At 35.7% G+C, this 18,325-nt stretch overlaps 1 protein-coding gene across 1 annotated transcript in view; it reads left to right on the forward strand.

The window, feature by feature from the left end:
- Nucleotides 1–18,325, forward strand: part of IFT57 (intraflagellar transport 57) — a 70,452-nt gene that overhangs the window by 16,961 nt on the left and 35,166 nt on the right. The window contains exon 6 of the mRNA XM_033211364.1: nt 14,778–14,900. Within this exon, the coding sequence (XP_033067255.1) occupies nt 14,778–14,900 (123 nt within the window). The remainder of the gene's footprint in view (nt 1–14,777; nt 14,901–18,325) is intronic.

Raw genomic sequence — 18,325 nt, forward strand, 5'->3', positions numbered from 1 at the left:
TATCCAATGAGATATTTCAGATATATATGGTATTTTTACATTCCCCATATATATTAATATATATTATATATTATAAATAATTTTTATATATTCATGCTATGAATATATTAACATATTAAAATATTCATAATATATAAATTAATATATAATATATATGTTATGTATTATAAATAATATATTAATATATAACATAAATATATAATATATAAATATATGTTAAATTAATTAACTAACATATAAATATATAATTTATATGTTATAGTATATTTTATTTATTATGTAATGTTATATAATTTATATATTATATAATATGTTATATATTAATCAAGGATATATCCTTATTGTAGCCTCAAAAAGTACATATGGAAAGTAATACTCTATTAGTCCTTTATTTAATTTTTCTTATCTGAATCCTCAAAACAAGTTTGGATCTAGTTTTGGTTTCATATCATGAAGATTTCCTTGACTACCCCTCCCCAGGATGATCTTTGTATTTATCATACTAATGAGGATCAATAATACTAAGGCAGTATTGATACAGTATTGATGCATCAGTACTGCCTTAGTATTATTAATCCTCATTGATGCCTTAGTATTATTAATCCTCATTAGTTATTATTAATGATGCATATATGTGTGTGTGTTTTCTGCCCAAGTTGAGATGTAATATAACATTGTGGGCAACTTGCCTGAGTGTGTGACTTAACTCTAATAGTTACTAGGATTCCAGACTTGGGCAAGTTTCCAAACTTCTTGTGCCTCATCTTAAACTGTAAATGAAATAAAAATATTACCTTTACCTTTGTCGTAGGTTTCTGAAAATTAAAAGAGTTACTACATGTAAAACACTCTAATAATATCTGTCACATAGAAAATACTCAGTACTGGCAAAAACCAAAACCACATCTTTCCTCCATATTTCCCCTCCTGAAATCTGATTTGTAAACTCCTTGGTAACATAGATAGCTACCCTTTTTAATATTCCCCATGGTGTAACACAGAAGGTACTGAATAAAGACCTCTTAAATGAAGGTATTTTTTATTGATCAATTGAAAATTATATCAGAATAATATGTTAAAATTTAAATCTAAACTCCAGTGACATCAATACCTTACATTTGCAGATCGTTTTGTAGTTTTCAAGTACTTTAAAACACATTTCTTTACTGACCTTGTGAAGTATTTGGGTGGATGTTATCTCCATTTTACAAATATAAACACTGAAATTTATAACCTTGGGACAATTTAATCTTTTAAGAAGCTAATAAATCACAGTACCTGAATTTAAACTGCTTCTCCAAACTCAAGTCTATTGCTTTTTCCCCTTTACCTCATAACAAGAGTTGAACAAGGTGTAGATGTAGATATGTTATGATTCTTGCCTTTAGCAAGTTATAATTAGTAATGTTGGTATTTACCTAATGTATGTGTTGAAGATGATGATGACAAAGTGCTTGTCGAGTGTGAGAAGAAAAAAAGTAGAGATGCACACAGTTATTCTTGGAAAGAAACTGTTGTTTGTGTTATTCATTCTTATATTGATGGTGTAAACAGAGAACTGTGAAGGCCACCTGTGATTCCTTCTGGACAAAGTAGTTTGAGTACTGAGAAGGAGCAAAGTAATTTAATGTGCTTCTGCCACTATACCAATTCCTTATTGGTCCTGATTTCAATTTTTCATCTCAAACTACATGAGGAAGGGTTTTTCCAAATGGTGTTTTTGTAGATTATCTAAGTATTAGATTCTTTGGGCAAAAATTATATAATATAAATCCTTTAGAGCTAAGACTATGTATAGTAATATTTCCACAAGAGGAAGAAGTGTGAACGCCAGGTGTTTGTGGATGGTCAACCGTAGGGTACTAATGAGGCAGAAAACCCTTTCATATTTTATAAAACCTGGCAAGCTCATGATATTGCCCACTAAAGCCATCTGCCTGAGACAGCTGTGTCTGACTACAGCTTATGATGGTTCGGGCTGCTCTTTCCCCAAGACAAAATTGCTATATAGGTTAGTATCATAGATTTAAGATTTTATGTCTCATGCAGCAGGTGGACTCATAATGCAGAGGAAATATTATTTTAGGAAAGTTGCGCATGATGAGTTCTTCACTGGAACAGAAACGATACCTACTGTCACGGAAAGTGACTTTCTAAATGTATATGTGACTGTACAAGCCCAGCCGTGTGTGGATTGCAGCATTCCCTCCCTGTCTATAGTTTTAAGACAATAAGATGCTTCTCCAATCATTCTCTATCCTCTCACCCACGCTACTTTATTTTTCCTCACAGACCCTGGTATTGCATTACATTTATTAATTACTGATTTATTTTTTCTGTCGCAACCACTAGAATGCAAACTCCTCGAGAGCAGGAGCTTTTTCACTGCTTTTTTCACCTGTGCCTTGTGTGTAGAAGTTGCTCAATAATCAGTAATACTGTAGGAATACAGGCCTGAATGTGTGCTATTTTTGCATTTATGGTTTTACAGGCAATTTTCATAGAGAAAAGAACTTGTTGACAATAATTATATACTCTTCTGTGCACCATGTGGGATAATGCAGGGAGAAATCTACCTATATTCTTTTCTTTCATTAAATAAAGTGAAGTCTAGACCCTGAAAAGCATGCTGTTTAAGTATCATGATCATTCCAAGAGTTGGACTTACACAAGCATATTCTTGAGATTTGGAGTAAAATGAAGTGAGAATGCAAATGAAAAAGACATGTCATAAGCAGGTTGTGTTCTCTGGATGCAAACGTAGACAGTTTGGAGTGCAAGATTTTTATTAGAAATAGACACATGTGAAAGGAGGGGAGAGGAAAGTAGGATTGGGCAGAGGGAGAAGTCATGCTGCGATACAGGCCTGACAAAGATTGGCCAACCTGGTAGAGCCAAGTGTTGCCTGCTTAGCTCACCTGCTGAAGGCCAGTTGCCCTGGGAAGGACATACTCCTAGGTGAAATGGCTCTCTGCGGGAGCTGACAGCAGGAGGCTGTCTGCTAGCCACATTCTCTGAAGCTCAGCAGCAAGATCTTCCTTGAAAGAGGTCCTGGTGACCCATCTTCCTAACTACCACAGCATAGTTGAAGCCTGTAACTGCTAACTTGAAGAATTTGTAAAGAGATACCATCTGCCCATTGACTAAACTTTAAACATCTGCCTAAGTCGATCATGACACAGCAGTAGTTTCATGAATACTGAAAAAGATATGTTCCTCCTACTGATGATGAATGCTTATAACAATGACATTGGTTTGTTTTGGAAGCAGTTGCTTTTGAGAACATTTATTTAAGGTTTAAAAAATATATTTAAAGTCATTCTGTGTGATTTTCCTTTCTAATTCCTTACCCCAATTATGATTTTGCCGACAACTGTAATTTGTGAGGCATTGCTTCATCTTCCACAATTTCATTTGTAATTTAATTACTTGAATTTTGAGATAACTTTTCTTAGAAGGAAAGCATTATGAACAGATATTAGGCTTCAAGGCTAGTCCACAGAATTCCATGTTCTTTATGTCCCTCTGATTCCTGAGTGTTCTTGAAATCTGAAATTTAGCCGAAGTTACCCTAAGAGTGGCCATAAGAAAGGACACTGGTGCTGAATTAAAATTCTGACAGTTGGACTGGGCCTGTGATGTTTAGGAGTATAGTAGACTATTCAGAGCTGTAGGGAGTGGGAGCAGGAAAGGAAGACTCTAGTGATGAGGTGGTACCAAGGTGTGCTAGTCATTTCCATTTCTAATTTGCATATGTCAATTGGGCACTGCTTGGGTGTTCACAGTGGCTATGCTGTAATTATGAGTAGTCTTTGTATCTCCATTCACCCTTGTGAAACTCAACAGAATCATGGCAACAGCCTTCTGGCAGCACAATGCAGATGTGTCATTCTCCTCCCCCAGTGAAAAAAAGAGGAGAGGGAGCCACGCACTCTCTGAATTCTATTTTTAAATGCCCATCACCTCATTTCAAAACATTTTTTCAAACATGCCATAGTTACTATTCTTTCTTGAGATGCTAAATTTGAGGTTTTGGAAACCAAATCCTGAGTTACACAGTGTAAAACCAAGTATCTCAAAAGGTTTAAACACAATTGGTTTTTAATTACTTAGCAAGAAATTCATGATACTAAGTAAGAATGAGAGACTTTTTAGCTTGAAACGCAAAAGGTGAAAGGAAGTAAAAATATGAGCTTAGAGTAAAAATGTCATTTCAGGTTTAGAGTTTCATCTAGGCAAAACTGCAGTATTGTAATCAAAGAGAGGAAGAAGATGGATCTTTTTTGGTTAATATCTTAAATACTTTATTTTTTAAATTTTACATATGTTTTATGTTTTTATTTTAGACAAAATATCCTTACTGAGTAATCCAGGAGAAAAAACTGTTCTATGTACAGCTTGCCCTATCAATTACCATTAATTTTTGATTCCTGCTTAAGGAGAATGTTTTTTCTTCTGCTTTCCTAAAACAGTTGAGTGTTAGACCTCCTATCTGTGTTATGAGAGAAGTCTATGGTTGATATTTCACAGGAGAAATTAAAATGCCACATGTTTGAGTGTGATGGGACACATTATGACTGAGTAAATGCTTTTATTTCTCTGGTAACTAACCCTTACCACCCCCATCAGTTTTACATCTGGGGGTGAATAGGAAATGTGGGCTAGAGAAAAAAGTTCTACTTCTCACTGCTCAGTGGAGGCTCAAATGGCAGTTCTTGCTGGGTGTAAAAGACACCCAGTTCGAGTTTTGCTTGATCTTCAGTGTAGCTTTTCAACCCACTTTTGAAGTAAGAGAGATCCTTATTTTCTTCTTGCTTTCATTGTAGGCCTAGAAAAAGTAGGAAGCAAGGACTTTTCAAGGTCCCTTCTAGATCTGAGTCCATACCTTCAAGGTAGATTCTATGGCAGAAATAGCAGCCTTAGATGAATTCCTGACTGTGTGTCACTTGCCACATGACCATAGCAAGTTAATTAACTTCTGTGACTCTGCTTTCTTATCTGGCAGTGGGACACAAATAATTCTAACCAGTCTTGTTTTGAGATTATTAAAATCTAACCTGTGGGCAGTACCTGACATTGTGCGGGCATAGAGTATGCACTTCATGCATTTCTTATTTTTTATAATTTTTTACCTTTCCTAGAAACTGGAATTAGTTCTCAACATTCTTATGTGCCATGGAAGACTAGAAAAAGCCCCAATCCCTCAATACAAATGAGTCCCTAGATTGCCATCAGTATTTTTGAGTAAGATACTTACATAGGATATAAGTTATCAAGAAACTTGCATTTCTATGTAAATTGGGAAGCCCTGGTGATGTCATGGCTTTATTTTCATAATCTGTCACATGGATTATTATTGAAGGCCCAGTAGACTAAATTTGCTGTCACACAAGATCTCCCCTACAGAAATGACTCAGGGAGATCTGATGAAAAGTAATAAAATAATGATTTTTTAAGATATTATTTGAGAGCTGTCATTCTATAAATAGGTAGGTTATAGTTCCTTCCATCAACACTAGTAGCAGATATTTATTATATAATTCAATATAGTAAATGGGTACCAGACTCTATACGTTTTTTTCAGTCTTTTACAACCTGTATTTTTTAAACCCACCCATCTCTCAAATCCTCATCGCCACTTACCACTTACCCCTGGCAATGTTAGTGCTTTGAATATATGTCTGATTCATCTTTACCCAGGCCATCTATGTAGTCATTAAGACCCATGGATGCTGCCTTTGAAACATCTCCTATATCCATCCCTTCAGCTGTCTTGCAAGGCCATGTTCTTTTCATCGCCTGTCTGGACTGTATAACAGTAATGCTCTAAATAGTCTTTGGTCTTCCTCTTTCAATCCCACCCCCACCCTTTGTCAAAATATTTTTCACCCTGCTTCTCTGTCTGACTTACTGAAACATGACTATTACAGGTCATTTTGAATTCAATAACGTTTGATGGCTTTCATTGCCTACAGGTCCATTTATATAGAGTATAGAGGAATAAAATTTTGATCTGACTTTCAAGGCCCTTAGCAATTTGATTATTGTCTACACAGCTAACCTCATTTTCTTCTACAAACCCTTTATTCCGGTTAAATGGGTGCCCTCATAGGCTTTCAAATACCTTGTGAGCATATCTGCTCCCATTCAATGCTTCTGTTTCCTATTATCTCTTTTCTAAAATACCTTCCCACTGTCTCTCTACCTGACTCAAATGTTCAAGGTTCAGCTCAAATGCTATCTCTTCTATCCCCTCAGTGACACTTCCCTTATCACTTTGCCCCATTTAGCCCCACAGCCAACCCCAAAATCTACAAAAACCCATACATCTTTATAAAACATAGCTAACATGTTTTATTCATGAGGATTGTTGTTGTAGTCACTATACCTAGACTATAGCAGTGTGTGGAACATGGGGGGCACTAAATAAATAGTTGTTGGATAAGTATAAAACTACAGTAATTGTACCTTGCCTATAACTTCTTGGCTTCTTTTCTGGCTGGAGGACAAAATTCATATTCCTTACCCTAGATTTCAAGGTCTTTCACAATGTACTTAACTCTTTTTTCCTCCCCAGTATTCACTTTTTTTTGAGACGGAGTCTCGCTTTGTCCCCCCAGGCTGGAGTACAGTGGCGCGATCTCAGCTCACTGCCAGCTCCGCCTCCCAGTTTCATGCCATTCTCCTGCCTCAGCCTCCCGAGTAGCTGGGACTTACAGGCGCCCGCCACCACGCCTGGCTAATTTTTTGTATTTTTTTAGTAGAGACGGGATTTCACCATGTTAGCCAGGATGGTCTCGATCTCCTGACCTTGTGATCCGCCCACCTCGGCCTCCCAAAGTGCTGGGATTACAGGCATGAGCCACCGCACCCAGCCAGTATTCACCTGTTTAAGCCCCTAGACTCTTTTCTCATTTTGATCTTCACAAGTTATATTCATTCCTATTTCAGTTTTTTGGCTTATGCTGTTTTCCTCACTGAAAACACTTGACTTGTCTCTTTTCTGCCTGTCTATATCCCATACATTCTTGCAAGGCTAAACTTAAAACTCACTATTGCATTAAAACATACTTGTCTTTCTCATTCAGACTCCTATAGCATACCACCTGTAACAGCTGGTTTTTGGAAGTTAATCAAATTTTATTTTTACCTGCTTATTGAAAAAACTTTATTCTTTTTTAAAGTAAAATATATTCCTTGTGTTTTTAAAAAAATGAAAGAACAAAGGAGTATAAAGAAAAATGTGAAAAGTTTCCCAAATCTCAGCATCCAGAGAGAAACATTGTACCCTTTTATTCATAATTAGCCCAAAGTTATGTAAGATGAGAACATTTGGAAGTGGTATCTGAATGAAGGGTATATGGAAATTTTTTTGTGTAATATTGATGCAATTTTTTATAAGTCTGAAAATATACACAGAATTTAACAAAGTTGTATAGAGTCGATAAAATAATACAAATATGTGGTCATGTTAGTATATGAAGCAGTGCAAATCAGTGAGGAAAACTGAACTATTCAATTAAATGGTGAAGAGATAATAGGCTAATCCATTTATAGAAAAAGCTGGATTCCTCCCTCATATATTACACCCAAATTAACTCCACACGGATCACAATAACAAATAATAAGGCACAAAAATAAAACAAAAACATGAGGCCAAGTGCAGTGACTCATGCCTCTAGTCCCAGCACTTTGAGGGCCATGGTAGGTGGATCACTTGAGGCCAGAATTTCAAGACTACCTTGGCCAACATGGTGAAACCCCATCTCTACTAAAAATACAAAAATCAGCCAAGCATGGTGGTGCATTCCTGTAGTCCTAGCTACTTGGGAGGTTGAGGCAGGAGAATCGCTTAAACCCTGGAGGCAGAGGCTGCAGTGAGCCGAGATCATGCCACTGCACTCCAACCTGGGTGACAGAGCGAGACCCTGTCTCAAAACAAAACAAAACACACACACTCACACACCAAACATGAGGACAGACAAGTGTTGCAGTTTGAAGTAGGCATAATTAAGCATGACAAGAAAATCAAAAACATAAAATACAAATATGAATGTATAAATATTAAAACTTTATATTACGGGAAAGCAGAGTGGGGAACACCATAAAGTTAAAATACAAGTGACAAACTGGAGAAAAATAATTATAGCCTAGGTGACAAAGGGTTGATAGATATATGGTAAGGTGTTTTAGAGCTTGTGCTCTAGAGTAACACTGCCTGACCTACCAATCACTGGATGTGACATTGAAAAAGTCACCTACCTATTCTGTGCCTCAGTTTCCTCACTTTAAAAGATGGTAATAAGACTCCGTGTTTCATGGTGTTATTGTTGGGCATTTAACCCATAGGTAAAAGCATCTGATACCATGTTTGGCGTGTAATAATAATGATAATAACTGCTAAAATATACCAGGGGTTAATATGTATTATACACTGTGCAAGCCTTTTAAATACATTGTCTCATTTAATGCTCACAGCACCCCTTCCAATGAGGAAGGTGCTGTTATTCTCATTTTACAGATGGGTACTCTGAGATTTAGAGAGGTCATGTAACTTAACCAACAGCTAGTAAGTCATGGAGGTGGGATTTGAGCAGATGTGATTCCAGACCCATCCCTCGTAACATTTACACCATGCTGTGGTGACTCTTAAGACAACTTAGTTCCCTTTTCCTTGAGTCTTGGGAGTATTTAATCTTGAGAGTTAATATGACTTTTAACACCCTCTCAGCAGGTATATGATTTGAGTTCTTCAAATGAATCAGGACACTGGTATATCCATGAGGTTGCCATCTCATGTTTATTTTTACAGAACATAGCCTTTCTTTGATGCTTGACCAGAGATTACTGGAACAGGATTCTGAGTAGGCTTTTAACACTGTATGTTTGATTCTTGAACTGACTTCGATGGTGTGCCCCACTGTTTGAGCCCAAGGTTACTTTATGGGATAGTGTAGACTGTTATTTTCAATTCTTCCTTTGGCAGTCAGGATCAGTTCCCATCTCATCAGTTTCTCCTTTTACCTAGGACCAGTTATTACTCCCATTAACTGGCCTCAGGCTCTTCCTAGTAGTCTGCAAATTTTGCAGGCAGCAATTAAATCCTTTTAGCTTTCCACACCAAGCACAGTGCCTGAATTCTTACCTTGAATGTTGTAGGAGTTTAACAAATGGATTATTAGTTTAATTAATTTATTATAAATGAGACTTCTAGATAACTTGTGCCTTATGAGCTTCTAATTGTTTCTTCTGCAGCAGTAACTGGAAAATGAAACTTCCCAAAAGCAATGCTTTATCTTAGTTAACGTGTTAGAGAGGGACTTTGTCATGATGATATAAAATTTTGATTAAAAGAAACAGCAGTTTATTTCTCTTTTTCAAGTGACCCACATAAAGTACCATTTGTTAAATGGAAAAACAATTGGGAAGAAAAGTTTTCTCAAAGTATTATAACCAAGGCACGGTAGTATAGTTTTAAAATGATTTATACTTTCTGTATAGGGCTTGCTCAGTTAATGTATCCAGTTATTAGGCATTAAGAAATGTTGAGTGAGGAATGAGGTTATGAAATAGATATGCAAACATGGATGTAGAAAGAAACTGTATAGTTTGAATAAGTTAATGCTGCTCTGCCAAATCTAATGTTCTCTTTTTGCCCTTTATTCATTTAGTAACTGGGCCATTTCCCCTCATATATTAATTATGGCCTACAAGTGAGTGAAAAATGTTGAGCTCCTACGTTAAATCATTTTAGGACATTGGGAGTGGGAGTTAGCAAATTGTTGCTTAAGGGAACCAAATAATAAGCTAGTAAGGGTAAATGCAACTTACTAAAGGGTCCAACATAAAAACAAATAGCTTATGCACTAGCATATCTTAATGCAGCGTTTGATCTTTATGTACCCTACTGCCTCAGATTCTAGGTCTAGTTCAAACGGCCACTGCAAACCCATCTGTCTTTATGAAAAATGCCCTTCCTTCAGTAAAACATTTTGAGTATGTTATTCACAACTTGAACAATCCCGCATCCAGGCCTAAAGAAAGTAGGAGTATGACCCCTTGTCTTGTTTGGTGATTCTGAACTTCAATCTTGTAAGGAGAGAAAGAAAGAGGGGATAGAAATGAGGGTTGGAAATGAGGGTGGAAATGAGGGTTGGAGAGCACTGGCTTTGGGATTTAATCAACAGCATCTAGCTTCAGTTCACCCCAATGGTACTCCATAAATCAAACTTATTTTTATTTATTTTTTAACTTTTTTATCTTTAGTTATTATGAATACATAGTGCGTATTTATGGGTTGTATGTGATATTTTGATACAAGGCATACAATATATAATGATCAGATCAGGGTAGTTGGGATATCAATCACCTCAAGCATTTATCATTACTTTGTGTTAAGAACATTCCCATTCCACATTTTTAGGTATTTTGAAATATATAATACATTATCGTTAATTATAGTTGCCCTATTGTGCTACTAAACACTAGGTCTTATTTTTTCTGTATAACTAATGCAGTTTTAAATAACTATATTTTCATATCCACTAACCATTCCCTTTTTATCCCTCCTCCCAGCTACCATTCTCAATCTCTGGTAACCATCATTCTACTCTCTATCTCCATGAAATCTACTTTTTTTTAGCTCCCACATATGAGTGAGAACATGTGATATTTGCCTTAGTGTTCCTGGCATATTTCATTTAACATAATGACCTCCAATTCCATCCATGTTGCTACAAATGACAGGATTTCATTCTCTTTATGGCTCAATAATATCCCATTGTGTATATATACCGTATTTTCTTTTTCCATTCATCCCTTGATCAACACTTAGGTTGATTCCCCATCTTGGGTATTGTGAATAGTGCTGCAGTAAACATGGGAATGCAGATTTCTCTTCAACATACTGATTTCCTTTCTTTTGGGTATATGCTCCACAGCAGCATTGCTAGATTATACGATAGATTTTTAGATTTTTGAGGAACCTCCAAAGTGTTCTCCATAGTGGCTGTATTAATTTACTTTCCCACCAACAGTATACAAGTGTTCCCCTTTCTCCATATCTTTGCCAGCATTTGTTATTGCCTGTCTTTGTGATAAAAACCATTTTAATGAAGTAAGATGGTATCTTGTGGTTTTGGTTCTCATTTCTCTGGTGATTAGTAATGATTAGTGATCATTTTTTCATATAATTTTTGGCCATTTGTATGACTTGTTTTGAGAAATGTCTCTTTTGATCTTTTGCCTATTTTTTAATTAGATCATTTGGGTTTTTTTTCCTGCTGAGTTGTTTGAGCTCCTTATATATTCTGATTGTTAATCCCCTTTCAGATGGGTAGTTTGCAAATATTTTCTCCCATTCTGTGGGTTGTGTCTTCATTGTGTTGATGGCTTCCTTTTCTGTGCAGAAGCTTTTTAGCTTGACATGATTCCATTTGTCCATTTTTGCTTTGTTTACCTGTGCTTTTGAGGTCTTACTTAAGAAATCTTTGCCCAGACCAATGTTCTGGAGCATTTCCCCAATGTTTTCTTTTAGTAGTTTTATAGTTTCATGTCATAGATTTAAGTGTTTAATCCATATTGATTTGATTTTTGTGTAAGAGATAGGCATCTAGTTTCATTCATCTACATATGAATATCCAGTTTTTCCAGCACCATGTATTGAAGAGACTGTCCTTTCCACAATGTATACTCTTGGTGTTTTTATCAGAAATGAGTTGGCTGTAAATGCATGGATTTAAATCTGGATTCTCTGTTCTTTTCCATTGGTCTTTGTGTCTGTTTTTATGCCAGAACCATGCTGTTTTAGTTATGGTAGCTTTGTAGTATAATTTGAAGTCAGGTAATGCAATCATTCCAGCTTTGTTCTTTTTGCTCAGGATTACTTTGACTATTCTGGGTCTTTTGTAGTTCCTTATAAATTTTAGAATTTTTTTTTTTTTTTATTTCTGTGAAGAATGTCATTAGTATTTTTACAGGGATTGCATCTGTAGATTGCTTTGGGTAGTATGGACAGTTTAATAATATTTATTTTTGCAGTCCGTGAACTTGGAATATCTTTCCCTTTTCTGTGTCCTCTTCAATTCTTTCATCAGTGTTTTTGTAGTTTCATTCTAAAGATTTTTTCACTCCTTTGATTAAGTTTATTCCTAGGTATTTTATTTTAGCTGTCGTGAATGGGATTACTTTCTTGGTTTCTACTTCAAATCGTTTACTGTTGGCATATAGAAATGATACCGATTTTTATATATTGATTTTGTTCCCTGTAACGTTACTGAATTTATCATTTGATGCAGTATCTACATTCTATTAAGAATCACTCAGAACTGCTGCTGAGAGGGCATGCTGTCTTGTTGCAGCCTGATTTTGCAGGGTTGGGATGTGGGGGTCCATAACCTTGGCAGGAGTAACCCTGTGTGTATACCCACACACATGCCCTGAGGTCAGGGCTCACATACCACTAGCAAAGCATATGTCCTCCCTACCCCAGCCCCCATTAGTTTATCCTGTGTGGTATAGAAAATGAGAAATTGGTCTCGTGGAGTCTAAGACAGGTACTCAGATGTGCCGGTGAATGTGCATATGCCTAGTTCTTCCAAACATATGCATCTTATTGATGCCAGTGTGAATTTACATGGCAGAGAACCTTCCCTATTGCTTTAGGTTTTGACACAGAGACCCATTATCTCTTTTCCTGCCATCATACACAGTCTCATGTAACTTCACACATATCTACTTTGTGAATGAAGCACCTCCTTCCCTAGCTATGATACTCTTGTGCTACCCTAGATCCAATTTATATAGAAGTATACAGCATTAAGTACTCTAAATAATACAATGTTTCCATATTTAGATGTTTGAAGTAGAATCTTCAGCTTTTTTTTTTTTTTTCACATTTTACTTAATGTTTTGGGTTTTTATACTTCTGGTTTTCTAAATGGAATACATTCAGACCATGTATTATAAAGTGTAAAAACGTGTATTAGTTATCCATTCTCAAATGGTGAAGTTAGAAATATATAGTCCTTTGAATCTGAACAAAAAGCAGTATAGGCTTTAAGGCTCTGAGTCTAAACAGGACTTGCTGTTATGAGCTAGGAGGTAGGAGAGGCTTTCTTATGTTAGCACTGTTCCAGAGTCTTAGTTGGGAGTGAGTTCAAAGCCTCTAAAGACCTCAGGCTCCCACAGAAATACAAACCCTAATGTAAGATTAATCTTCTGGTTAGTGTTACATCTGATTGGAAAGACTAATCCAATGAACTTTCATTTAAGAAATGTGATTTTAGTGATATAAATATATATTGGGAATGTAATTTCATCATGAGGTTGTTCACCTAGTTTTTATTTTTAAATTTTGTATTATGGAATGTTTCAAACGTATACAAAATTAGAATAAGATAATGAACATGCCACATTAACCAGTTTCAACAGTTGTTAGCATTTTGTCAATCATGTTTTATTTAAAGCTGCCTCCCTTTTTTTCTTTGCCTCATAGTATTTCAAAGTAAAATTCAGACATCTTGTCAATTCATCGGTAAATATTTTAGCATTTATTTCTAACTTATAAGGCCTTTTTAAACAAAACCATGTCATGTCATACCTATAAAATTAGTAATTTCTTAATATCATCCAGTATTCTCCCATATTAAAACTTCACTGATTGTCTCAAAAATATCTTTTTACAGATTATTAAAATTAGAATTCATATAAGGTTCATACATTTTATGTCTGTTTATATCTCTTTAGTCTCTTTTTCTCTATATAAACATTGATATTTTAATTTTTTCTTTAGATTTACTTATAATTTATTAAGAGAGTTAAAGGGAAGAATTGGTACCAAAATTACTGCCTTAGATTTTATCTTTAAATCATTAATCTACATTATTTATATTTTCAGATCCATACATACTTAATGCTGAAATGTGAAGGGGTGGGAAAAAAGAAAAGAGTGGGCCTTTTTTGTTGTAATTCAAAAACAATTATGATGGATTTTTATTACTCCAATGTAGAAACCAAATGCAGAAATTTGGCCCCCTCCCTATTTGAGTTCAAATATGTCTATATTAAATTACCCTTTAAGCTATATTATAATTTGACCTAATAAATTATCACTTCACTTATGAATACAAATTTTGTAAATAGCAATTCTTTCCTTCTGGAATTTTTTTATATTTTGTCTTTCAGATTTGGGGTTTGTATTTCAGTATAATAAATTTAAGTGTTTCTTTCTTTCTTTTTTTTTTTTCGAGGCAGAGTCTTGCTCTGTCACCCAGGTTGGAGTAGTGCGGTAGCGTAATTTTGGCTCACTGCAAGCTCCGCCTCCCAGGTTTACGCCATTCTCCTGCCTCAGCCTCCCGAGTAGCTGGGACTACAGGCACCCGCCACCATGCCTGATTTAAGTGTTTTCTTACCAAACATGAGTGAGTTTTCTTACCAAACATCTTTTCTACTGTTACCAATTAACATACCTAAATGGCTTGTTGGTCCATTTGATGGTATTCCTATTGAGTTCTATCTGATGTCTCAAAAACATTTTTCCGTGTAAAAATAGTTGAATCATATATTTACTTCTTTTTTAATATGTATTTTGCTATTCTACCAGGTTGGTGCATTATTTTCTTTCAACATTGTAGGAAGACAGAAAAGAATTTCTTCTTCCACTATAATTTTAACACTACCAATTCTTGATTTAAATTGTGCAGTACTGCTAAAATGCCTCAAATTTTTACCATTTCTTTTTATAAACTCTCAATCTTGTGATATCTTTCCTTTCTTAGGATATGAACGAGACTGCCAAACAAGAAGATATTTTGGAATCCACAACAGATGCTGCGGAATGGAGCCTAGAAGTGGAACGTGTACTACCGCAACTGAAAGTCACGATTAGGACTGACAATAAGGTATCAAAGTGGGAACACATTATCTTAAAAAAAAATGTTATAAGGAAACTTCAGGGTTAGGGGTACTCCCAATTATTAAAATTATTAAAGAAGGGCAGTAGGATTCAGTTTTCAGCATTTTCGTCTTAATAAGGATTTAACAAATTATTGTTGAATAACTGAATAATATAATCTGGTCCAAAAAGTGAAGCAAAGATCTTTAAAAGAGTGATTTGGAAGACATAATATTTGCCTGGTGTTGTGGGGTATTTTCTCAGAATATTTTCTGGGAAATCATACTATGTTTAGATGAATAGGAATTCCATGACCATACCAACAGATTAGAGTTATAAGATAGGTCAGAGCTCTGCTGCATGGCAAAACAGAAAGCAGCCTGGAAGTGCTCTTAGATAATCTATTCAATACACGTGATTAAAAATAAAATGCTGGCCAGGTGCCATGGTTCACACTTGTAATACCAACACTTTAGGAGGCCGAGGTGGGCAAATCATGAGGTCAGGAGTTCAAGACCAGCCTGGCCAACACAGTGAAACCCCGTCTCTACTAAAAGTTCAAAAATTAACTGGGCCTGGTAACACACGCTTGTAATCCCAGCTACTTAGGAGGCTGAGGCAGGAGAATTGCTTGAACCCCGGAGGCAGAGGTTGCAGTGAGCCAAGATTGCACCACTGCACTCCAGCCTGGATGACACAGCAAAACTCCATCTCTAAATAAATAAATAAAATGTTAAAATAATCAAGAAGTCATATTTAATAAGATTTGGGGATTAGACCAGATTAATTCACCCATTGTATCAAGTTTCTACTTCCTTTCTAGTTACAATTTGATAAATACTGTTGTATTGGTTCGTTTTCGTACTGCTATAAAGAACTGCCCAAGACTGGGTAATTTATAAAGGAGAGGTATAACTGACTCATAGTTCAGCATGGCTGTGGAGGCCTTAGGAAACTTACAATCATGGCAGACGGCCAAGGGGAAGCAAGACGTCTTCTTTACAAGGCCGTAGGAAGGAGAAGAAGTGAGCAGGGGAAATGCCAGACAGTTACAAAACCATCAGATCTCGTGAGAACTCACTCACTTTCACAAGAACCCCATGGGGAAACCATACCCATAATCCAGTCACTTCCCACCAGGTTCCTCCCTTAACACTTGGGGATTACAATTCAAGATGAGATTTGGGTGGGGACACAAAGCTAAACCGTATAATTCTGCCCCTGGCCTCTCCCAAATCTCATGTCCTTAACATTTCAAAACATAATCATGCCTTCCCAACAGTCCCCCAAAGTCTTAACTCATTCCAGCATTAACCCCAAAAGTCCAAGTCCAAAGACAAGGTTAATCTGAGACAAGGCAAGTCCCTTCTGCCTAGTAGCCTGTAAAATCAGGGTTTGAACTGCACAGGTCCACTATAGGCAGACTTCCCAATAAACGTTACACCCAGTATTCCTGCTATTCTGCGTCCTCTTCCACCTCCTCTTCCCCTTCTGCCTCTGCCACCTCTGAGACAGCAAGACCAACCACTCCTCTTACTCCACATGAAGACAATGAGGATAAAGATCTTTTTAGTGATCCACTTCCACTTAATGAATAGTAAATGTATGTTTTCTTTCTTATGATTTTCTTAATAACATTTTCTTTTCTCTAGTTTACTTTGTTGTAAGAATGCAGTATATAATACATATAACATAAGGAATACGTGTTGTTTATATTATCAGTATCATTTCTAGTCAAAAGTAAGCTGTTAGTAGTTAAATTTTTAAGGAGTCAAAACTTATACATGGATTTTCTACTGCACAAAGTGATTGGTGCCCCTAACGACCAGCCTCTGCATTGTTCAAGGGACAACTGTAATGACTTCAGAATAAGTTAATAGGTAACTAGGCAATATTCTTCCAGTAGTAGTGTAAATATCTCTACAAAAGGGGCTAAAGAGACATCTAGATGAAAAGACTGAAGGAGAATTTTCAACCTTGGAGAAGGTTGGACATATGTCCCCAGCATTATGGAACAAGGTTCTAGTGAAGCTTATCACTCTGAAAGCGTGATCCAGTGTCTGCTTCCCCCCACCCCCCAGTAAATCTTACAAACATTGCTGTTTTCAGAATGTCTTAGAAGCTAATTTATTCTTAGAATGTCTGGATTTGAGCTTGTACAACTGTGTCTTAGAGCAGGTAGGAAATAAGCTAGACTCCTAGAACAGTCCCAGGATAGGGCGAGAACAACAGAGGTCTTACTACACTGTGAACAGCTATAAACAAACTCTATTCAAGGTAAGTGGACAAATCCTGTAGTCCATTTACCTACTCATTATAGAGGACAACTATTAAATGATTGCATTGCAGGTGAATTCTTTGTATAGCTCTCATATCTAAAAATATATTAATAAGAATTTCTTCTTCACTGATTAAGCGAAATCTTCTGGAAGTCATTTGCAAAAATGTGATTTCTGATTTTTTGGTTTTGTCAGAACAAATTCTTTTCATAAAATTAAAATTCACTATTATTGTGATTCTGGTTAGAATGATGTGTTAAAATAAAATAATTGTATAGTTAGCAACTCTCAAGTATAGCTTAATCCCACAAGGAAGCAAGTTTAATTTCTTTACTTTCAAGCTAAGTAAACTCTGAAAGTCAGACATCTCATTTGAAGTCTAATAGGAATTTTTTAGTTTGCAGTCATTGATTTTTGCATTAATAGGAGTAATTTAAGAATATAAATGTAGCTGCTAACACATAGTCTTTTACAAAACTACGTACAGGTCAAATTCTATAACAGACCAGTATTGCCATCTCCTGAGTTTTTAAATAATCAATGTCCTTCTGATTTGGGAAAGAATTAACGAGTTGAAAGTTGAACCCTTATTCTCGTGCCATTCTGTAGGCCTCAATCTTATGAGGATATATTCTGTCAAATTAATTTTAATTATAAAATTAAGTTTTATAGACAGCATTCCAAAGTATCAGATAAAGGTTTTTTTCATTATTTTTTAGAATATGTAGATATCATTTTGTATTTAGATCTTTGTGGTAAAAACTATTGACCAAAGTCATATTTGATTGCTTTTTTAGAATTCTTCTTTAGACTGTTTGATCTTTGTGTCTAGTATTTTACAAACTCCTCTTTCTTTTAAGTCTTTCAGATATAGCAATTGGGAAATACAACTTTAGGGTCAGGTGAATTCTTTATTTAGCTTATTTAAAAATAAATGTATATACTGGCTTGGGAAAATAAGGAGCTAATGAAAAGTTTCTTATGTCTCAGAAATAAAAATAAACCATCTGGTTACATATGAGCTCTCTTCTCACAGACTCATTCTCCTCTGGAAGAGGTGTACTCCAGCATCATGGTCGACCTTTTCCTTCTCCACTCCTCACTCTACCAAAATCAAAACCTTTCTTTTCCCTTTGGCCAAAATAATAACCTT

The sequence above is a fragment of the Trachypithecus francoisi genome, unplaced genomic scaffold, assembly GCF_009764315.1.
Source record: "Trachypithecus francoisi isolate TF-2019V2 unplaced genomic scaffold, Tfra_2.0 Lachesis_group0, whole genome shotgun sequence".
NCBI lineage: Eukaryota > Metazoa > Chordata > Mammalia > Primates > Cercopithecidae > Trachypithecus > Trachypithecus francoisi.